Here is a 25,305-nt window from a genome sequence, read left to right as displayed (position 1 = left end):
ACGGAGGGATAGAGAAAGAAGACGGAGTGATATAGAGAGAAGACGGGGGATAAAGAGAGAAGACGGAGGGATAGAGAGAGAAGACGGAGGGATAAAGAGAGAAGACGGAGGGATAGAGAGAGAAGACGGGGGGATAAAGAGAGAAGACAGAGGGATAAAGAGAGAAGACAGAGGGATAGAGAGAGAAGACGGAGGGATAGAGAGAAGACAGAGGGATAGAGAGAGAAGACGGAGGGATAGAGAGAGAAGACGGGGGGATAAAGAGAGAAGACAGAGGGATAAAGAGAGAAGACGGAGTGATAAGGGACATGAGGAGAAGGATGGAAGGTGGGGCAGAGAAACAAAATGGTTTGAGCTATAGAATATATAACGGCTCAGCTATTCTGCTTCATAGTATTCATACTGCACCATACTCTACACCTGCTGTTGCTTTGGACACTGCCTATTATTGGTCGACACCGGGGGGCAAGGGTTATGTTACTCACTGGTAAAGTGTAGCTCAAAGCCCTTGCTGGTGTTGTCTGCGTTACTGACGAACTCCAGCCACATGGAGCTGGATGTAGAGTTGAGCGTGTTTTCCTGCAGCTCAGTCCCAGAGAAAACACCCAACAGACGAGCCTGGTTACTATTGCCATCAAACACCTACAGAGAGAGATGGGGAGACAAAGAGAGAGAGAGAGAGAATGAGAGAGATAGAGAGAGAGAGAGAGAGAGAGAGAATGAGAGAGATAGAGAGAGAATGGAGAGATAGAACCATCGTCAGTTGTCTCTTTCCACAGCCATTAAACTCTGTAACTTATTTAAAGTCATCATTGGCCTCATGGTGAAATGCCTGAGCGGTTTCCTTCCTCTCCAGCAAATGATTGAGGAAGGTATCTTTGCACTATGCTCAAAACGGTTATTTAATGCCTGCTTTTCTTATTCACCCATCTACTGTACCAATAGGTGCCCTTCTTTTGTGAACCGTAGAAAAACCTTCCTGGTCTTTGTGGTTGGATCTGTGCTTCAAATTCACTGCTTGACTTGGGACGTTACAGATAATTGATGGTGTGTGTGGAGTACAGAGATGGGGTAGTAATTTAAAAACTATTATGGCACACAGAGTGATTCCATGCAACTAATTATAAACACATGTTTAACTGCTGAATTTATTCAAGCTTGTCATAACAAAATCATTGAAAACGTAATTTTTAATACACTTTCTACAAATTTCTACAAACATTATTCCACTTTGATATTATGGGGGAATGTGCGTAGGCCCGTAACACAACATCTCAACGTAAACCATCTGGAACACTGTAACACAACATCTCAATGTAAACCATCTGAAATACTGTAACACAACATCTCAATGTAAACCATCTGGAATACTGTAACACAACAACATGTAAACCATCTGGAATACTGTAACACAACATCTCAATGTAAACCATCTGAAATACTGTAACACAACATCTCAATGTAAACCATCTGGAATACTGTAACACAACATCTCAATGTAAACCATCTGGAATACTGTAACACAACATCTCAATGTAAACCATCTGGAATACTGTAACACAACATCTCAATGTAAACCATCTGAAATACTGTAACACAACAACTCAACCTAAACCATCTGGAATACTGTAACACAACAACATGTAAACCATCTGGAACACTGGAACACAACAACATGTAAACCACCTGGAATACTGTAACACAACAACATGTAAACCATCTGGAATACTGTAACACAACATCTCAATGTAAACCATCTGGAACACTGTAACACAACAACATGTAAACCATCTGGAATACTGTAACACAACATCTCAATGTAAACCATCTGGAATACTGTAACACAACATCTCAACGTAAACCATCTGGAATACTGTAACACAACAACATGTAAACCATCTGGAACACTATAACACAACAACATGTAAACCATCTGAAATACTGTAACACAACATCTCAATGTAAACCATCTGGAATACTGTAACACAACAACATGTAAACCATCTGGAACACAACAACATGTAAACCATCTGGAATACTGTAACACAACAACATGTAAACCATCTGGAACACTGTAACACAACAACATGTAAACCATCTGGAACACTGTGACACAACAACATGTATACCATCTGGAATACTGTAACACAACAACATGTAAACCACCTGGAACACTGTGACACAACAACATGTAAACCATCTGGAACACTGTAACACAACAAATCAAATCAAATCAAATCAAATTTACTGTAACACTGTAACACAACAACATGTAAACCATCTGGAACACTGTGACACAACAACATGTATACCATCTGGAATACTGTAACACAACAACATGTAAACCATCTGGAACACTGTAACACAACAACATGTATACCATCTGGAATACTGTAACACAACAACATGTAAACCACCTGGAACACTGTGACACAACAACATGTAAACCATCTGGAACACTGTAACACAACAACATGTAAACCATCTGGAACACTGTAACACAACATCTCAACGTAAACCATCTGGAATGCTGTAACACAACAACATGTAAACCATCTGGAACACTGTAACACAACAACATGTAAACCATCTGGAATACTGTAACACAACAACATGTAAATCATCTGGAATACTGTAACACAACAACATGTAAACCATCTGGAATACTGTAACACAACAACATGTAAATCATCTGGAATACTGTAACACAACAACATGTTAACCATCTGGAATACTGTAACACAACAACATGTAAACCATCTGGAATACTGTAACACAACATCTCAACGTAAACCATCTGAAATACTGTAACACAACATCTCAATGTAAACCATCTGGAATACTGTAACACAACAACATGTAAACCATCTGGAATGCAACAACATGTAAACCATCTGGAATACTGTAACACAACAACATGTAAACCATCTGGAACACTATAACACAACAACATGTAAACCATCTGGAACACTGTAACACAACCACATGTTAACCATCTGGAACACTGTAACATAACAACATGTAAACCACCTGGAACACTGGAACACAACAACACTTAAACCATCTGGAACACTGTAACACAACAACATGTATACCATCTGGAATACTGTAACACAACAACATGTAAACCACCTGGAACACTGTGACACAACAACATGTAAACCATCTGGAACACTGTAACACAACAACATGTAAACCATCTGGAACACTGTAACACAACAACATGTATACCATCTGGAATACTGTAACACAACAACATGTAAACCACCTGGAACACTGTGACACAACAACATGTAAACCATCTGGAACACTGTAACACAACAACATGTAAACCATCTGGAACACTGTAACACAACATCTCAACGTAAACCATCTGGAATGCTGTAACACAACAACATGTAAACCATCTGGAACACTGTAACACAACAACATGTAAACCATCTGGAATACTGTAACACAACAACATGTAATCATCTGGAATACTGTAACACAACAACATGTAAACCATCTGGAATACTGTAACACAACAACATGTAAATCATCTGGAATACTGTAACACAACAACATGTTAACCATCTGGAATACTGTAACACAACAACATGTGGAAAAAGTCAAGGGGTGTCAATACTTTCTGAAGGTACTGTATCCTGTATCTAAATGAAGAAACCACCTCCCTCCCTCCCTCCCTCCCTCCCTCCCTCCCTCCCTCCCTCCCTCCCTCCCTCCCTCCCTCCCTCCCTCCTCCCTCCCTCCCTCCCTCCCTCCCTCCCTCCCTCCCTCCCTCCCTCCCTCCCACTAGCTTATGCCATATGCGAGCATGCAAACAAATTCACACACACACACGCTCTTTGTTCCCCTCACTTTGAGCATGTCATCGTCCTCCAGTCTGAAGTCTCGTGCTCGGAGCTGGATGCCTTTGCCTGGCTGGGTCTGTATAGAGTAGATACACTCGTGGTGGTTCCCATAGTAACCTGGGTAGTTAGGAGACAGCAGCACTCCCTGCATGCCAGTCACTGAGGATCCACACTCAGCTAGGAGAGAGAGAGAGAGACAGAGAGAGACAGAGAGACAGAGAGAGAGAGAGAGAGAGAGAGAGACAGAGAGAGAGAGAGACAGAGAGAGAAAGAGAGCGAGAGAGACAGAGAGAGAGAGAGAGAGAGAGAGAGAGAGAGAGAGAGAGAGAGAGAGAGGGAGAGAGAGAGAGAGAGAGGGAGAGAGAGAGAGAGAGAGAGAGAGAGAGAGAGAGAGAGAGAGAGAGAGAGAGAGAGAGAGACAGAGAGAGAGAGAGAGAGAGAGAGAGAGAGAGAGACAGAGAGAGAGAGAGAGAGAGAGAGAGAGAGAGAGAGAGAGAGAGAGAGAGAGAGACAGAGAGAGAGAGAGAGAGAGAGAAAGGGGTCACACATCACAATCATCCAGCATATGTACTTAAACCTGCTTCTACGGAGACATGCAGGGGGGGGGGGGGGATAATGTAGGAGAGACGAGACCTGACGACCTCTGACTGGATGGAGGTCAACGTATCTGTGACCCTTTCTACACATTTACAGTATTTTGGTCTGTCAAATTGGAACACAAACAGAAATTCACTGCGGACAGAAAACCACTCGAATCCATAAAAAGGACCACTGAAAACCGTTCAGCCAGCCGTCAACTCATATTCATGTAGTTGCCTGACCCAGTTTCTCCCAAACATAGCAGAAGACCAGATAACAGAAAATAAAAATACGAATTCAACTGGAATGTCAAAATTTCAACGTTTAGACATATTACTTTCTAAGTTGGTCCCTGCCAGCCATTTCATAGTATAAGTTGAATAAATCTGGCCTCTAACATACACTATATATATATACAGCAGTATGTGGACACCGTGCAATCTCCATAGACAAACATGGGCAGTAGAATGACCTTACTGAAGCACTCAGTGACTTTCGACGTGACACCGTCATAGGATGCCACCTTTCCAACAAGTCAGTTTGTCAAATTTCTGCCCTGCTAGAGCTGCCCCGGTCAGCTGTAAGTGCTGTTATTGTGAAGTGGAAAAGTCTAGGAGCAAAAACGTCTCAGCCGCGAAGTGGCAGGCCACACAAGCTCACAGAACGGGACCGCAGAGTGCTGAAACGTGTAATAAGTAAGTGTTCTCTGCACCACTCACTACCGAGTTCCAAACTGCCTCTGGAAGCCACTTCAGCACAATAACTGTTTGTCGGGAGTTTCATGAAATGGGTTTCCGTGGCCGAGCAGCCACACAAAAGCCTAAGATCACCATGTGCAATGCCAAGCGTTGGCAGGAGTGGTGTAAAGCTCGCCGCCATTGAACTCTGGAGCAGTGGAAACGCGTTCTCTGGAGTGATGAATCACTCTTCACCATCTGGCAGTCCGATGGATGAATCTGGGTTTGGCGGATACCAAGAGAACGCTACCTGCCTGAATACATAGTGCCAACTGTAAAGTTTGGTGGAGGAGGAATAATGGTCTGTGGCTGTTTATCATGGTTCATACTAGGCCCCTTAGTTCCTGTGAATGCAAATCTTAACGCTACAGCATACAACGATATTCTAGACGATTCTGTGCTTCCAACTTTGTGGCAACAGTTTTGGGAAGGACCTTTCCTGTTTCTGCATGACAATGCCAAGAGGACATCTCATGGAAAGCCTTCCCAGAAGAGTGGAGGATGTTATAGCAGCAAAGGAAGGGACCAACTCCATATTAATGACTTCCCAGAAGAGTGGAGGATGTTATAGCAGTAAAGGAAGGGACCAACTCCATATTAATGACTTCCCAGAAGAGTGGAGGATGTTATAGCAGTAAAGGAAGGGACCAACTCCATATTAATGACTTCCCAGAAGAGTGGAGGATGTTATAGCAGCAAAGGAAGGGACCAACTTCATATTAATGCCCACAATTTTTGTAATGAGATGTTCGACCAGCCCGGTGTCCACATACTCTTGATCATGTAGTGTATTTCTCTATTTCATTGTAACAGTTTAAGCTGTTTTCCTCTTTTTATGATTCCACCTGCTCTCCTTAGTTAGTTCTGCAAACGTTATAGTTAAATTATATTAATTACGAGGGGCTCATTTTAACACTGCTGACTATCATTCCTCCCGTCTAATAAGGAACTGATTTAGAATGGGATGCCAGGTGGGTAGATTTAATTATCAAGTAGACAAGGAAAAAACAGCAGTTCTCTGGACCTCGTCGGGTAAGATATGAATACCTGCTTTACTCATAAAATATGCAGTTTTCTTTGGTGACACTGGATTTTTGTAGAACTCACTCATTCTAACCATTTAATCCACTCTCTATATCTCCATAATCCACTCTCTATATCCCTATAATCCACTCTCTATATCTCTATAATCCAGTCTCTATATCTCCATAATCCACTCTCTATAATCCAGTCTCTATATCTCCATAATCCACTCTCTATATCTCTATAATCCACTCTCTATATCTCTATAATCCAGTCTCTATATCTCCATAATCCACTCTCCATAATCCAGTCTCTATATCTCCATAATCCACTCTCTATATCTCTATTATCCAGTCTCTATATCTCCATAATCCACTCTCTTTATCTCTATATCTCCATAATCCAGTCTCTATATCTCCATAATCCACTCTATTTATCTCCAATATCCACTTTATATATCTCTATAATCCACTCTCTATTTATCCGTAATCCAGTCTCTATATCTCCATAATCCACTCTCTATATCTCCATAATCCACTCTCTATATCTCCATAATCCACTCTCTTTATCTCTATATCTCCTTAATCCACTCTATTTATCTCCATTATCCACTTTATATATCTCTATAATCCACTCTCTATTTATCCGTAATCCACTCTCTATATCTCCATAATCCACTCTCTATATCTCCATACTCCACTTTATATATCTCTATAATCCACTCTCTATATATCCGTAATCCACTCTCTATATCTCCATAATCCACTCTCTATATCTCCATAATCCACTCTCTATATCACCATAATCCACTCTCTATATCTCCATAATCCACTCTCTATATCTCCAGAATCCAGTCTCTATATCTCCATAATCCAGTCTCTATATCTCCATAATCCAGTCTCTATACCTCCATAATCCAGTCTTTATATCTCCATAATCCAGTCTCTAAATATCCGTAATCCCCTCTCTATATCTCCATAATCCACTCTCTATATCTCCATAATCCACTCTCTATATCACCATAATCCACTCTCTATATCTCCATAATCCACTCTCTTTATCTCCATAATCCAGTCTCTATATCTCCATAATCCAGTCTCTATATCTCCATAATCCAGTCTTTATATCTCCATAATCCAGTCTCTATATATCCGTAATCAACTCTCTATATCTCCATAATCCAGTCTCTATATCTCCATAATCCACTCTCTATATCTCCATAATCCACTCTCTATATCTCCATAATCCACTCTCTATATCTCCATAATCCAGTCTTTATATCTCCATAATCCAGTCTTTATATCTCCGTAATTCGGTCTCTATATATCCATAACCCAGTCTCTATATCTCCATAATCCAGTCTCTATATCTCCATAATCCACTCTCTATACCTCCATAATCCACTCTCTATATATCCATAATCCAGTCTCTATATCTCCATAATCCACTCTCTATATATCTCTATAATCCAGTCTTCATATCTCCGTAATCCACTCTCTATATCTCCATAATCCAGTCTCTATCTCTCCATAATTCAGGCTCTATATATTCGTAATCCCCTCTCTGTATCTCCATAATCCACTCTCTATATATCCATAATCCAGTCTCTATATCTCCATAATCTACTCTCTATATATCCATAATCCAGTCTCTATATCTCCATAATCCACTCTCTATATCTCCATAATCCAGTCTCTATATCTCCATAATCCACTCTCTATATCTCCATAATCCACTCTCTATATCTCCATAATCCAGCCGGATGTGTGGTACTCTCTGGTGCGGTATGGGACATGTTGTTGAATGGGAAGTGTATGATAGTGTGTATCAGGGGTAGGTGGCGGTATATAAAGTTGTATTGAAGGTTGTGGGAGTGTTTTCCAGGACAGTCTTCTGGATGGATGTAAGTGAAGACGAGGTGGGTATAAATTGATGTACAGTACATGACTGCGCGAGGTGTCGATGAGGTGAGGTCGGTGGGGACAGGGGGGACGGGTGAACAAAGCCAAATTAAATCATGTGACCACCTACCAACACACCTTGGCAGAGGGGAGCTCCACACCCTCCTCCGCCCACCAAGACACGTCACCCTCGCCGGCCCCTCCAGACGGTAACCAGGGAAACAGGAGAAGATGAGCGCGTCCCCCACCCCAAACTGTAACCCCTTACGGGTACTGTAGGGAGGTACTCCCGGGTCTTCACAAGGTTCCAGGTCATACTCTGGAAGAGGAGAGGAGAAAGGGATGATTTCATTAGTGAGGATACCCATAATACATTGCAATAGGATTTCTTCTAGTTGATCCATGATCACCAAAACAGTCAGCCGTCGATATACAGTGAGCTCCAAAAGTATTGGAACAGTGATTTGTTGTCGTTGTTGTTGTTGTTTTGGATCTGTACTCCAGCACTTAGGATTTTGACACGGCTGACTGTCAACTTTAATTTGAGGGTAAATACATGCATATCAGGTGAACCTTAAAGAAATGAAAGCACTTTTTGTACATAGTCCTCCCATTTTAGGATACTAAATGTATTGGGACAAATTCACTTATATTTGTATTAAAGTAGTAAAAAGTTCAGTATATGGTCCTGTATTCTTAGCACGCAATGATTACATCAAGCTTGTGACTTTACAAACTTGTTGGATTAATTTGCTGTTTGTTTTGGTTGTTTTTCAGATTATATTGTGCCCCAATAGAAATTAATGGAAAAATAACGTATTGTGTCATTTTGGAGTCACTTTTATTGTAAATAAGAATAGAATATGTTTCTAAACACTTCTACGTTAATGTGGATGCTATCATGTTTACGGAAGGTCCTGCATGAATCATGAATAATGATGAGTTAAAAAGTTACAGACCAACAAATATCATACCCCCAAGACATGCTAACCTCTCACCATTACAATAACAGGGGAGGTTAGCATTTTATATCATACCCCCAAGACATGCTAACCTCTCACCATTACAATAACAGGGGAGGTTAGCATTTTATATCATACCCCCAAGACATGCTAACCTCTCACCATTACAATAACAGGGGAGGGTAGCATTTTATATCATACCCCCCAAGACATGCTAACCTCTCACCATTACAATAACAGGGGAGGTTAGTGTTTTTTGGTATGATATTTGTGCGTCTGTACATTAAACACTCATAATTATTTACGATTCATTCAGGATTATCCATAATCCTGGTAGCTTCCACATTAACGTAGAAGTGTTTTAGAAACATATTCTGTAACACTTTACTTGACACCCTATGTCATAACACCTTATCACATGGTCATAACACCTCACAAAATATGTCATAACAGCTGACATTAACATGTCATAACCTGTTATAATATGGTCATAACCATGTCATAATATGGTCATAACAGCTGACATTAACTTGTCATAACCATGTCATAATATGGTCATAACAGCTGACATTAATCTGTCATAATAGGGTCATAACAGCTGTCATTAACTTGTCATAACTGGTTATAATAGGGTCATAACACTGTCATGACACATTTAGACCTGTTGTGACATACTGTATATTGTGTTATTTTAAGGCTCGTTATGACACCTACATAAGAGTGTCACAACACACCATCCAAGGAAAAACAGTCCATTACATCACAGCCTCCTTGTCAATAACATTACCCTGTTATAATATGGTCATAACAGCTGACAGTAGCCTGTTATAATATGGTCATAACAGCTGACAGTAGCCTGTTATAATATGGTCATAACAGCTGACATTAACCTGTCATAACCTATTATAAAGTGTCACAACACACCACCCAAGGAAAAACAGTCCATTACATCACAGCCTCCTTGTCAACAGTATGTTTATGTTAATATAACATATTTTTTTAATTGTCCATATTAAATTATCATTGTTATTGTGCACACATTGATGTCAGACATGCACCTGCCTCAATGCTCTGTTTCTGATGACTGAGATGAATGTAGGAGCAGATTTCAGGAGCAGGACAAGACACCCTCTATTAGACTGATGACTGGGATGAATGTAGGAGCAGATTTCAGGAGCAGGACAAGACACCCTCTATTAGACTGATGACTGGGATGAATGTAGGAGCAGATTTCAGGAGCAGGACAAGACACCCTCTATTAGACTGATGACTGGGATGAATGTAGGAGCAGATTTCAGGAGCAGGACAAGACACCCTCTATTAGACTGAGGACTGATTAAAGGACATGATAGGACTATCTACCTGATATGATTACGATGGGCGAAATGCTTCTTGACATTGGCATGAAGTATATTTTCTATTAGTTATTTAACATATGATGAACAAAATACTGTAAAGAATTCATGACAACAACAACAAAGGACAAACAACAACGAAAGGAAACTTCTTGACTGTGGAAAAACTCATTTGAATAAATGTGGGTTGTGACACTCTTATGTAGGTGTTATAACCAGCCATAAAATAACACACTATATGTCACAACAGGTGTAAATATATGGGTCAGTGTTATAACAGTGTTACGACCATAATATGGTGGGTTATGTCGGCCGTTATGACATATTATGACATGGTTATAACAAGTTATGTCAGCCGTTATGACATGGTTATGACATGGTTATGTCAGCCGTTATGACATGGTTATGTCAGCCGTTATGACATGGTTATGACATGGTTATGTCAGCCGTTATGACATGGTTATGACATGGTTATGTCAGCCGTTATGACATGGTTATGACATGGTTATGTCAGCCGTTATGACATGGTTATGACATGGTTATGTCAGCCGTTATGACATGGTTATAACAAGTTATGTCTGCCGTTATGACATATTATGACATGGTTATAACAAGTTATGTCAGCCGTTATGACATGGTTATGACAAGTTATGTCAGCTGTTATGACATGGTTATGACATGGTTATGTCAGCCGTTATGAAATGGTTATAACAAGTTATGTCAGCCGTTATGACATATTATGACATGGTTATGTCAGCCGTTATGACATGGTTATAACACTGGGTGTCAAGTGTTACTACACATTCTGTAAAAGTGACTCCAAAATTACACAATACATTATCTTCCATTCATTTCTATTGGGCACAAAATAATCTGAAACACAACCAAAACAAACTGCAGATGCATCCAACAAGTTTTTTTTTTTTAAGTCACAAGTGTGACATAATCATTGTGCGCCTGAGTACGGAGCCAAAACAACAACAACATAAAATGTTGTTCTCCCAATATTTTTACATTTTTCGGGAGGTCACTGTAGCTCAGTTTCCAATGGTAGCCTGTCTTCCTATCTGGCTGAATGAAACTAGCCTGGTACCAGAACATTGTTTCAACGTGGTCAACTCATATGGTCATTGTGGCATGACAACAACCCACAAGACACAAAAAATAAACAGGTCTGGGAACAGGATAGTTTTGTGTTCCATCTAGACGGATAGGGAGGCACACAAATACACACAGATACTCATATGTGTTTCTGGTGGATCTACAAATGCATTACATCATACAATAGGTTATTCTCTCAGTATTATCCACTTATTAAATTAAATTATAAATCTTTAGAGCTCTATTTCATGGTCCTTTGAGGCATTATTCTTGTGATTGAAAGTTCCCTTTCAATCACAAGCAGAGGATGACCCAACCCCTACCTGAGAAGGTGATGTTGAATCCCTCGTAGGAGACAGAGAAGTCTGAGAGGAAGCGTATCTGAGCGGTGTAGTTCCCATACAGGCCTGCACTGAGGGTGGGGGGCAGTGTTGAGCCCGTTAGTCTCCACAGGGGCTCGGGAAAGCTGCCGTTCTCTGTCACCAACAGGTGGTCATGAGGAGACTCTAAGTGGAACGTATGGAAGGTGAACTGGACACCTGGTGGGGCAGGAGTGAGAGAGAGAGAAGAGTCAGATAGACTTCCTGGTGGGGGAGGAGAGAGAAAACAGAAGAGGAGTCAGCTACACTCTTCCTGGTGGGCAGGAGAGAGAGAAAACAGAAGAGGAGTCAGCTACACTCTTCCTGGTGGGCAGGAGAGAGAGAGAGAAGAGGAGTCAGCTACACTCTTCCTGGTGGGCAGGAGAGAGAGAAAACAGAAGAGGAGTCAGCTACACTCTTCCTGGTGGGCAGGAGAGAGAAAACAGAAGAGAAGTCAGCTACACTCTTCCTGGTGGGTGAGGAGAGAGAGAAAACAGAAGAGGAGTCAGCTACACTCTTCCTGGTGGGCAGGAGAGAGAGAGAGAGAGAGAGAGAGAGAGAGAGAGAGAGAGAGAGAGAGAGAGAGAGAGAGAGAGAGAGAGAGAGAGCGGGACATAGAGCAGGAGAAGAGTAAGCTTGGATCATGTGTTTGTAGCTGAATCTGATGCTTTCGAACACTTGATGGAACCTTTCAGACAACAAATACAGTAGGACCTATTTTAGGGTTGGCTTGGCTGTATCAAACATAGTAGAACCTATTTTAGGGTTGGCTTGGCTGTATCAAATACAATATAACCTATTAATCGGCAAAACCGGCCCGCGAGTGATTTCATACACATATACAGTACCAGTCAAAATGTTGGACACACCTACTCATTCCAGGGTTTGTCTTTATTTGTACTATTTTCTACATTGTAGAATAACAGTGACGACATCAACACTATGAAATAACACATATGGAATCATGTAGTAACCAAAAAAAGTGTTAAACAAATCCAAATATATTTTGTATTTGAAATTCTTCAAAGTAGCCACCTTTCGCATTGATGACAGCTTTGCACACCCTTGGCATTCTCTCAACCAGCATAATGAGGTAGTCACCTGGAATGGATTTCAATTAACAGGTGTGCCTTGTTAAAAGTTCATTTGTGGAATTTCTTTCCTTCTTAAAGCGTTTGAGTCAGTCAGTTGTGTTGTGACAAGGTAGGGGTGGTATACAGAAGATAACCCTATTTGGTAAAAGAACATGTCCATTTTATGGCAAGAACAGCTCAAATAAGCAAAGAGAAACAACAGTCCATCATTACTTTAAGACATAAAGGTCAGTCAATCTGGAAAAATCCAAGAACTTTGAAAGTTTCTTCAAGTGCTGTCGCAAAAATCATCAAGTGCAATGATGAAACTGAGGACCGCCACAGGAAAGGAAGACACAGATTTACCATTGCTGCAGAGGATAAGTTCATTAGAGTTACCAGTCTCAGAAATTGCAGCCCAAATAAATGTTTCACAGAGTTCAAGTAACAGTCAGTCACATCTCAACATCAACTGTTCAGAGGAGACTGCGTGAAACAGGCCTTCATGGTAGAATTGCTGCAAAGAAACCACTACTAAAGGACACCAATAATCAGAAGAGATTTGCTTGGGCCAAGAAACACGATCAATGGACATTAGACCGGTAGAAATCTGTCCTTTGGTCTGATGAGTGCAAATTTGTGATATCTGGTTCCAACCGCCTCGTCTTTGTGAGACGCAGAGTAGGTGAACGGTTTATCTCTGCATGTGTGGTTCCCACCGTGAAGCATGGAGGAGGAGGTGTGATGGTGTGCGGGTTCTTTGCTGGTGACACTGTCTGTGATTTATTTAGAATTCAAGGCACACTTAACCAGCATGCCTACCACAGCATTCCGCAGCGATACACCATCCCATCTGGTTTGCGCTTAGTGGGGCTATCATTTGTTTTTCAACTGGACAATGACCTAACACACCTCCATGCTGCTGGGGCGGCAGGGTAGCCTAGTGGTCAGAGAGTTGGACTAGTAACCGAAAGGTTGCAAGATCAAATCCCCGAGCCGACAAGGTAAAAATATATCGTTCTGCCCATGAACAAGGTTAACCCACTGTTCCTAGGCCGTCATTGAAAATAAGAATTTGTTATTAACTGACTTGCCTGGTAAAATAATAAAGAAGGAGGAGAGTGAAGTAATTTTTTTCATTACTACATGATTCCATATGTGTTATTTCATAGTGTTGATGTCTTCACAATTATTCTACAATGTAGAAAATAGTACAAATATAGAAAAACCCTGGAATGAGTAGATGTGAACCCTGGAATGAGTAGTTGTGAACCCTGGAATGAGTAGTTGTGAACCCTGGAATGAGTAGTTGTGAACCCTGGAATGAGTAGTTGTGAACCCTGGAATGAGTAGTTGTGAACCCTGGAATGAGTAGATTGTGAACCCTGGAATGAGTAGATGTGAACCCTGGAATGAGTAGATGTGAACCCTGGAATGAGTAGTTGTGAACCCTGGAATGAGTAGATTGAACCCTGGAATGAGTAGATGTGAACCCTGGAATGAGTAGATGTGAACCCTGGAATGAGTAGATGTGAACCCTGGAATGAGTAGATTGTGAACCCTGGAATGAGTAGTTGTGAACCCTGGAATGAGTAGTTGTGAACCCTGGAATGAGTAGATTGTGAACCCTGGAATGAGTAGTTGTGAACCCTGGAATGAGTAGTTGTGAACCCTGGAATGAGTAGTTGTGAACCCTGGAATGAGTAGTTGTGAACCCTGGAATGAGTAGTTGTGAACCCTGGAATGAGTAGTTGTGAACCCTGGAATGAGTAGTTGTGAACCCTGGAATGAGTAGTTGTGAACCCTGGAATGAGTAGTTGTGAACCCTGGAATGAGTAGATTGTGAACCCTGGAATGAGTAGTTGTGAACCCTGGAATGAGTAGTTGTGAACCCTGGAATGAGTAGTTGTGAACCCTGGAATGAGTAGTTGTGAACCCTGGAATGAGTAGTTGTGAACCCTGGAATGAGTAGTTGTGAACCCTGGAATGAGTAGGTGTAAACCCTGGAATGAGTAGGTGTAAACCCTGGAATGAGTAGGTGTAAACCCTGGAATGAGTAGGTGTAAACCCTGGAATGAGTAGGTGTAAACCCTGGAATGAGTAGGTGTAAACCCTGGAATGAGTAGGTGTAAACCCTGGAATGAGTAGGTGAAAACCCTGGAATGAGTAGGTGTGAACCCTGGAATGAGTAGTTGTGAACCCTGGAATGAGTAGTTGTGAACCCTGGAATGAGTAGTTGTGAACCCTGGAATGAGTAGTTGTGAACCCTGGAATGAGTAGTTGTGAACCCTGGAATGAGTAGGTGTAAACCCTGGAATGAGTAGGTGTAAACCCTGGAATGAGTAGGTGTAAACCCTGGAATGAGTAGGTGTAAACCCTGGAATGAGTAGGTGTAAACCCTGGAATGAGTAGGTGTAAACCCTGGAATGAGTAGGTGTAAACCCTGGAATGAGTAGGTGAAAACCCTGGAATGAGTAGGTGTAAACCCTGGAATGAGTAGGTGTAAACCCTGGAATGAGTAGGTGTAAACCCTGGAATGAGTAGGTGTAAACCCTGGAATGAGTAGGTGTAAACCCTGGAATGAGTAGGTGTAAACCCTGGAATGAGTAGGTGTAAACCCTGGAATGAGTAGGTGTAAACCCTGGAATGAGTAGGTGTAAACCCTGGAATGAGTAGGTGTAAACCCTGGAATGAGTAGGTGTAAACCCTGGAATGAGTAGGTGTAAACCCTGGAATGAGTAGGTGTAAACCCTGGAATGAGTAGGTGTAAACCCTGGAATGAGTAGGTGTAAACCCTGGAATGAGTAGGTGTAAACCCTGGAATGAGTAGGTGTAAACCCTGGAATGAGTAGGTGTAAACCCTGGAATGAGTAGGTGTAAACCCTGGAATGAGTAGGTGTAAACCCTGGAATGAGTAGTTGTGTCCAAACTTTAGTACCAGTCAAAAGTTTGGATAAACCTACTCATTCAAGAATTTGTAGATATTTTTCTACTATTTTTCTACATGGGGGGGAGGGGGGGGGTCATTTTTGGTTAAAGAAAAAACAGTAAAATATTCAGGAATTCAGCAAAACATTTGATATATCAGTAAATTCGTATTCCCCCCCCTCAAAACAAAGATGAGATCGTGTCTCAATGTAATCAAGGTGTGAAATGATTGTTATTTTCCAATACAATCTCTTTTGGGGTTTAGTTGTAGTCTATTTACAGTGTATAAATTATTATAATTCTGTTCTTGACCAACAAGCATTCGTTCAGACTATTCGTTCAGATCTAGATGCCTACCCCTAACCTATATTCTACACAGGTTTCACATGTGGTTCTAGATCTAATAGTCATGTGACAGGGGGTTGGGCAACCAAGATACTTTATGAAGAGGAAACCAAGGTACTTTATGTAGAGGAAACCAAGATACTTTATGAAGAGGAAACCAATATACTTTATGTAGAGGAAACCAAGGTACTTTATGTAGAGGAAACCAAGATACTTTATGAAGAGGAAACCAATATACTTTATGAAGAGGAAACCAAGGTACTTTATGTAGAGGAAACCAAGATACTTTATGTAGAGGAAACCAAGATACTTTATGAAGAGGAAACCAAGATACTTTATGAAGAGGAAACCAAGGTACTTTATGTAGAGGAAACCAAGATACTTTATGTAGAGGAAACCAAGATACTTTATGAAGAGGAAACCAATATATTTTATGAAGAGGTAATAACTCCAATAGTGATGTGACTGAGGGGTTGGGTATCAGCGGTGCAGTGATGTACCAGAATTCTTTAAAGGGCCTGATAAGTGAAATGACAATGCCAGTGAAATTGAATTAGACTGAAAGCATGTAGACAGGAGTGGCCCTGCTCACCTTTCCCGTGGGAGGACTCTATCATCCAGGTGCAGTTGAGGTTGTGAGGATAGAAGTCAGGAAACCCAGGGGAGAGGATGGTACCGGTGTTGCCCTGAATATAACCTCCACACAACGCTGCAGAGAGAGGGAGAGGGAGGGAGGTATAAAGAGAGGAGGGTTAGAGAGAGAGAGAGAGAGAGAGAGAGAGAGAGAGAGAGAGAGAACGAGAGAGAGAGAACGAGAGAGAGAGAACGAGAGAGAGAACGAGAGAGCGAAAGAGGTAGAGTGAGAGGGACAGAGAGGGAGAGAGAGAGAGAAGAGGGAGAGAGATAAGAGGGGGTGGGAGAGAGAGAAATAAAGAGAGAGGGACAGAGAGAGAGAGACCGAGTGAGAGAGAGAGACAGAGACAGTAATGGTAGATACTAGAACTACACTTAATGAAATGTCCCCAGGTTTCACCATGCTCTACAATGCAGTTTACTAGCAGTGCCCTTCTGAAGGGCACATACAGAGAGGTGGATATCATCAATACCATTATACAGAGAGGTGGATATCATCAATACCATTATACAGGAGGTGGATATCATCAATACCATTATACAGGAGGTGGATATCAATACCATTATACAGGAGGTGGATATCATCAATACCATTATACAGGAGGTGGATATCATCAATACCATTATACAGGAGGTGGATATCATCAATACCATTATACAGGAGGTGGATATCATCAATACCATTATACAGGAGGTGGATATCATCAATACCATTATACATGAGGTGGATATCATCAATACCATTATACAGGAGGTGGATATCATCAATAACATTATACAGGAGGTGGATATCATCAATACCATTATACAGAGAGGTGGATATCATCAATACCATTATACAGGAGGTGGATATCATCAATATCATTATACAGGAGGTGGATATCATCAATACCATTATACAGGAGGTGGATATCATCAATACCATTATACAGAGAGGTGGATATCATCAATACCATTATACAGGAGGTGGATATCATCAATACCATTATACAGGAGGTGGATATCATCAATACCATTATACAGGAGGTGGATATCAATATCATTATACAGGAGGTTGATATCATCAATATCATTATACAGGAGGTGGATATCATCAATATCATTATACAGGAGGTGGATATCATCAATATCATTATACAGGAGGTGGATATCATCAATACCATTATACAGGAGGTGGATATCATCAATATCATTATACAGGAGGTGGATATCATCAATATCATTATACAGGAGGTGGATATCATCAATACCATTATACAGGAGGTGGATATCATCAATAACATTATACAGGAGGTGGATATCATCAATATCATTATACAGGAGGTGGATATCATCAATACCATTATACAGGAGGTGGATATCATCAATATCATTATACAGAGAGGTGGATATCATCAATACCATTATACAGGAGGTGGATATCATCAATATCATTATACAGGAGGTGGATATCATCAATAACATTATACAGGAGGTGGATATCATCAATATCATTATACAGAGAGGTGGATATCATCAATACCATTATACAGGAGGTGGATATCAATATCATTATACAGGAGGTGGATATCATCAATAACATTATACAGGAGGTGGATATCATCAATATCATTATACAGAGAGGTGGATATCATCAATACCATTATACAGGAGGTGGATATCAATATCATTATACAGGAGGTGGATATCATCAATAACATTATACAGGAGGTGGATATCATCAATACCATTATACAGGAGGTGGATATCATCAATACCATTATACAGGAGGTGGATATCATCAATATCATTATACAGGAGGTGGATATCATCAATACCATTATACAGGAGGTGGATATCATCAATACCATTATACAGGAGGTGGATATCATCAATACCATTATACAGGAGGTGGATATCATCAATACCATTATACAGGAGGTGGATATCATCAATACCATTATACAGGAGGTGAATATCATCAATACCATTATACAGGAGGTGGATATCATCAATATCATTATACAGGAGGTGGATATCATCAATACCATTATACAGGAGGTGGATATCATCAATACCATTATACAGGAGGTGGATATCAATACCATTATACAGGAGGTGGATATCAATACCATTATACAGGAGGTGGATATCAATATCATTATACAGGAGGTGGATATCATCAATACCATTATACAGGAGGTGGATATCATCAATACCATTATACAGGAGGTGGATATCATCAATACCATTATACATGAGGTGGATATCATCAATACCATTATACAGGAGGTGGATATCATCAATACCATTATACAGGAGGTGGATATCATCAATACCATTATACAGGAGGTGGATATCATCAATACCATTATACAGGAGGTGGATATCATCAATACCATTATACAGGAGGTGGATATCATCAATACCATTATACAGGAGGTGGATATCATCAATACCATTATACAGGAGGTGGATATCAATACCTTACATATAAAAGCCTCTACAGTGGAAGGAGAGTCAGAGATAAAAATATCTTACGGAGAAAAAAAAGAGATGAACATTTTAGAGGGTAGGAAACATCTAGAAAGACTTGTCTAGTTGCCAAATACTCATAGAATATAGTGAATATAGTGAATATAGTGAATATAGTGAATATAGCGTCTCATAAAGAAGTATTGGGAAAATGCTGTTGATTTGAGGATACATTCGGACACTACATAGCAGGGCCCTGAACACTGATTTAGGGTTTGTTTCAAGATTTCCCCCCAACGGTTAAAGTTAGATATTAGGAAGTCATAAGATTGTCCTAGCTTTACTGTATGATAAGGGCAACTTCCACCTAGAGCGAACATGGGCGCCATTTTGTGAACAGAATTCAGAATCGGGCCGTACCATCACAGCTGGGCAGGGGTCGACTCCACTGGTAGTTTGGTTCACACTCCAGGGGTTCTGGGTCGCTGAGGGAGTACCCGGCGTCACAGCTGAACGTTACCAAGGCACCCACGTAGAAGTCGTTGCCATGGCGTTGGCCGTTGACGGGGATGCCAGGGTCGACACAGTGATCTGACTGTAGCTGTAGAGCTGAGGAGGAAAACACACGTGGGTTATTATACACACACACACACATACACACACACACACACACACACACACACACACACACACACACACACACACACACACACACACATACACACACACACACACACACCCCTCTTCCCTACGCCACAATACAACATCCATACTGATTGTATCTGTCATTCTGTACTTCAGGGGAAACACCTATCTCAAATGGACCAGTGTAACAGTGTGACAAGCTAAGGGGCATTTATTCAGTAGCATGACACACTAAGGCTGTGCACCAAATGGCACACTGTTCTCTACACTAAAGAGGATGGAAATAAGTTCCAGACTTTAATGTTTGTTATTCTCCATGATTTACCTCGTGTGCACGTATGGCTTTTTCAAGTTGTATGTGTGCTTGTTTTTCTTTTAAATGTTCGAATTAATAAACGAAACGACTTTTGACCAGGGTCCATACGGAGAAGGGTGCCATTTGGGACGCACACTAAAACTCTTGCACAACTTCCTGTCAGTTTTTGTTTTGAATACAGGTACCAACTAAAAGTGATCTCTCCCACACACATACCTGTCCCTGTTTCTGTCGGAGTGGTGCAGTAGCCATGGTGACTTATTCAAGCCAAGCAGAGAGGGTGGTGTGACTAAGGGTTACTAAGCGTTACTAAGGTGAGTCAGGTAAAGCAGAGAGAGATGGTGTGACTAAAGGTTACTAAGGGTTACTAAGGGTTACTAAATATTACTACGGGTTACTATGGGTTACTAAGGGTTACTAAATATTACTAAGGGTTACTAAGGGTTACTAAATATTACTAAGGGTCACTAAGGGTTACTAAATATTACTAAGGGTTACTAAATATTACTACGGGCTACTAAGGGTTACTAAGGGTTACTAGGGCTTACTAGGGGTTACTAGGGGTTACTAAGGGTTACTAGGGGTTACTAAGGGTTACTAAGGGTTACTTAATATTACTAAGGGTTACTAAGGGTTACTAAGGGTTACAAAAAATTACTTGGGGTTACTAAAGGTTACTAAGGGTTACTAAAAATTACTAGGGGTTACTAAAGGTAACTACGGGTTACTAATCAAAAATCAAATCAAATCAAATCTAAGTATCTAGTTACTAAAAATTACTAAGGGTTACTAGGGGTTACTAAAGGTAACTACGGGTTACTAAAGGTTACTAAAGGTAACTACAGGTTACTAAGGGTTACTAAAGGTTACTAAGGGTTACTAAAGGTTACTAAAGGTAACTACGGGTTACTAAAGGTAACTACGGGTTACTAAAGCTCATTAAGGTCACCTCATTATTATCAGCTCATTAATGTCACCTCATTAATATAATATAGTCAAAATGTGTAGGTATCCTTTCTAAAAAACTGATTTTTTGAAAGATATCATGAAGATCTGCAAAAGTGTTGCTAAGGCTCTCCCCTTCCTGGAGGACCGAGTTTTAAAATCAGTGGAATGCCTGGAGGAAGCAGAGTATGATAGATAATGAGATTTTTAACAAATCTGAAGGTTTAATTACAAATGCGGAGGGAGTCAAAAAGAGAACACTGAAGGCTGTTAAATGAAACACCTGTCCCTGGATTCAAACCAAGGGTAACCATGGCATTTACAGTAACAGTCAAAAGTTTGGACACAACTACTCATTCCAGGATTTTTCATTATTTTTACAATTTTCTACATTGTATAATAATATTGAAGACATCAAAACTATGAAATAACACATATGGAATCATATAGTAACCAAAAAAGTGTTAAAGAAATCAAAATCTGTTTTATATCTGAGATTCTTCAAAGTAGCCAACCTTTTCTCTTGATGACAGCTTTGCACACTAGGCATTCTCTCAACCAGCTTCCCACACAGACAGTGTGGTGAAGGAGACGCAACAAAGCCTCTTAAACTTCAGGAGGCTAAGGAAATGTGGCTTGTCACCTAAAACCCTCAAAACGTTTACAGATGCACAATTGAAAGCATCCTGTCGGGCTGTATCACCGCCTGGTACAGCAACTGCGCCGCCCGCAACCGCAAGGCTCTCCAGAGGGGGGTGCAGTCCCAATGCATCACCGGGGGCAAACTACCTGCCCTCCAGGACACCTACAGCACCCAATGAAACAGGAAGGCGAAAAAGATCATCAAGGACATCAACCACCCAAGCCACTGCCTGTTCATCCCGCTATCATAAAGAAGGCAAGGTCAGTACAGGTGCATCAAAGCAGGGACCAAGAGACTGAAAAACAGCTAATATCTCAAGGCCATCAGACTGTTAAACAGCCATCAGTAGCACATTAGAGGCTTCTCCCTATAGGCATAGTCTAGAAATCACTGGCCACTTTAAGGAATGGAAAACTAGTCACTTAACTAATGTCTACATATCTGGCATCACTCATTTCATATGTATACACTGTATTCTATACTATTCTACTATATCTTAATCCGTTCCTCTCTGACATCGCTCGTCCATATGTACAGTAAAGTCGGAAGTTTACATACACCTTAGCCAAATACATTTAAACTTTAAGAATGTGAAATGCCAGAATAATAGTAGAGAGAATGATTTATTTCAGCTTTTATTTCTTTCATCACATCCCCAGTGGGTCAGAAGTTTACATACACTCAATTAGTATTTGGTAGCATTGCCTTTAAATTGTTAATTTTTGGTCAAACTACTCAGGTAGCCTTCCACAAGCTTCCCACAATAAGTTGGGTGAATATTGGCCCATTCCTCCTGACAGAGCTGGTGTAACTCAATCAGGTTTGAAGGCCTCCTTGCTCGCACACGCTTTTTCAGTTCTGCCCACAAATGTTCTATAGGATTGAGGTCAGGGCTTTGTGATGGCCACTCCAATACCTTGACTTTGTTGTCCTTAAGCCATTTTGCCACAACTTTGGAAGAATGCTTGGGGTATTGTCAGTTTGGAAGACCCATTTGCGACCAAGCTTTAAGTTCCTGACTGATATCTTGAGATGTTGATTCAATATATACACATAATTTCCCTTCCTCATGATGCCATCTGTTTTGTGAAGTGCACCAGTCCCTCCTGCAGCAAAGCACCCCCACAACATGATGCTGCCACCCCCGTGCTTCATGGTTGGGATGGTGTTCTTTGGCTTGCAAGCCTCCCCTGTTTCCTCCAAACATAACGATGGTCATTATGGCCAAACATAACATAATTTGTTTCATCAGACCAGAGGATTTTTCTCCAAAAAGTACCATCTTTGTCCCCATGTGCAGTTGCAAACCATAGTCTGACCTTTTGATGGCGGTTTTGGAGCAGTGGCTTCTTCCTTGTTGAGCGGCCTTTCAGGTTATGTCGATATAGGCCTAGTTTTACTGTGGATATAGATACCTTTGTACCTGTTTCCTCCAGCATCTTCACAAGGTCCTTTGCTGTTGTTCTGGGATTGATTTGCACTTTTGCACCAAAGTACGTTCATCTCTAGAGACAGAACGCGTCTCTTTCCTGAGCGGTATGACGGCTGCGTAGTCCCATGGTGGTTATACTTGCGTACTATTGTTTGTACAGATGAATGTGGTACCTTCAGGCGTTTGGAAATTGCTCCCAATGATGAACCAGACTTGTGGAGGTCTACAATTTTTTTTCTGAGGTCTTGGCTGATTTCTTTTGATTTTCCCATGATGCCAAGCAAAGAGGCACTGAGTTTGAAGGTAGGCCTTGAAATACATCCACAGGTACACCTCCAGCTTCTAAAGCCATGACATCATTTTCTGGAATGTTCCAAGCTGTTTAAAGGCACAGTCAACTTAGTGTATGTAAACTTCTGACCCACTGGAATTGTGAATTAATCTGTCTGTAAACAATTGTTGGGAAAATTACTTGTGTCATGTACAAAGTAGATGTCCTAACTGACTTGCCAAAACTATAGCTTGTTAACAAGAAATTTGTAGAGTGGTTGAAAAACGAGATTAAATGGCTCCATCCTAAGTGTATGTAAACTTCCGACGTCAACTTGTATATGGTCTTAATTCATTCTTACTTTGATTTGTGTGTGTTAAGTATATGTTGTGTAGTTTGTTAGATATTACTTGTTAGATATTACTGCACTGTCCGAGCTAGAAGCACAAGCATTTCATTACACCTGCATTAACATCCGCTAATCATGTGTATGTGACCAATAACATTTGATTTGATGAGGAAGTCACCTGGAATCCAATTAACAGGCCTTGTTAAACGTTCATTTGGGGAATTTCTTTCCTTTCCTTAATGCGTTTGAGACAATCAGTTGTATTGTGACAAGGAATGTGTAGATATACAGAAGATAGCCCTATTTGATAAAAGACCAAGTCCCTATTATGGCAAGAACAGCTGAAATAACGACAGTCCATCATTACTTTAAGACATGAAGGTCAGTCAATCCGGAAAATTTCAAGAACTTTAAAAGTTTCTTCAAGTTCAGTCGCAAAAACCATCAAGCGCTATGATGAAACTGTCTCTCATGAGGACCGCCACAGGAAAGGAAGACCCAGAGTTACCTCTGCTGCAGAGGATAAGTTAATTAGAGTTACCAGCCTTAGAAATTGCAGCCCAACTAAATGCTTCACAGTGTTCAAGTAACAGACACATCTCAACCTCAAATTTGAGATTTTTGTTTCCACCTGCCGTGTCTTTGTGAGACGCAGTTGAGATGGTTTGGGATGAGCAGCCAACAATTGCTCGCCATATGTGGGAACTTCTTCAAGACTGTTTGAAAACCATTCCAGGTGAAGCTGGTTGAGAGAACGCCAAGAGTGTACAAAGCTGTCATCAATGCAAAGTGTGGCTACATTGAAGAATCTAAAATCTAAAATATATGTATTTGTATTAACACTTTTTTGGTTACTACATGATTCCATATGTGTTATTTCATAGTTTTAGTGTCTTCACTATTATTCTACAATGTAGAAAATTATTTTAAAAAATAAAGAAAAACCCCTTGTGTCCAAACTTTTGACTGGTACTATACATTATCGGCAGGTTATTTGTAATGGTGGGCTCTGTCAGGTAGGGCAGACAAATCTGGAATATATTTGGTTATACTTTTTGTCATTGAGGAAAGGAAGAAATGTAGGGATAATTTGACAGTTTCTCAAATGGCTGTTCTGGAACCATTAGTAGTTATCATCTACCTGTTTGTGGCTAAGATGAGCTAAAAAAAATACAAACACAAAGTCTTACTCTCATAACGGATGCGGAAGCCGATGTCCGAGTGGCTCTTGTCGGTGGAAAAGAGAAGGAACAGGAAGTTGGAGGTGCTGATGAGGAACTGGGGCACCTGGGTACCCTGGTAACTACCAATCAGAGGCGAGGAGGGGAACCGGCCGTCACGCACTTCCAGCACGTCATAGTTTACCTCAGTACGAAACCTGGGGGAACAACCAATGGGTT

The 25,305-nt window shown here is 40.8% G+C and overlaps 1 protein-coding gene across 1 annotated transcript in view; it reads right to left on the bottom strand.

Moving 5' to 3' along the window:
• The window catches only part of csmd2 (CUB and Sushi multiple domains 2), an 895,829-nt gene that overhangs the window by 395,790 nt on the left and 474,734 nt on the right, over nucleotides 1-25,305 (bottom strand). The window contains 7 exon segments of the mRNA XM_031789283.1: nucleotides 482-642; nucleotides 3,862-4,031; nucleotides 8,225-8,413; nucleotides 11,836-12,051; nucleotides 16,810-16,926; nucleotides 19,725-19,913; nucleotides 25,096-25,283. Of these exon segments, the coding sequence (XP_031645143.1) occupies nucleotides 482-642; nucleotides 3,862-4,031; nucleotides 8,225-8,413; nucleotides 11,836-12,051; nucleotides 16,810-16,926; nucleotides 19,725-19,913; nucleotides 25,096-25,283 (1,230 nt within the window).

The sequence above is a fragment of the Oncorhynchus kisutch genome, linkage group LG14 (assembly GCF_002021735.2).
Source record: "Oncorhynchus kisutch isolate 150728-3 linkage group LG14, Okis_V2, whole genome shotgun sequence".
NCBI classification, from domain to species: Eukaryota; Metazoa; Chordata; class Actinopteri; order Salmoniformes; family Salmonidae; genus Oncorhynchus; species Oncorhynchus kisutch.
This window is presented reverse-complemented; position numbering and strand designations above follow the sequence as displayed.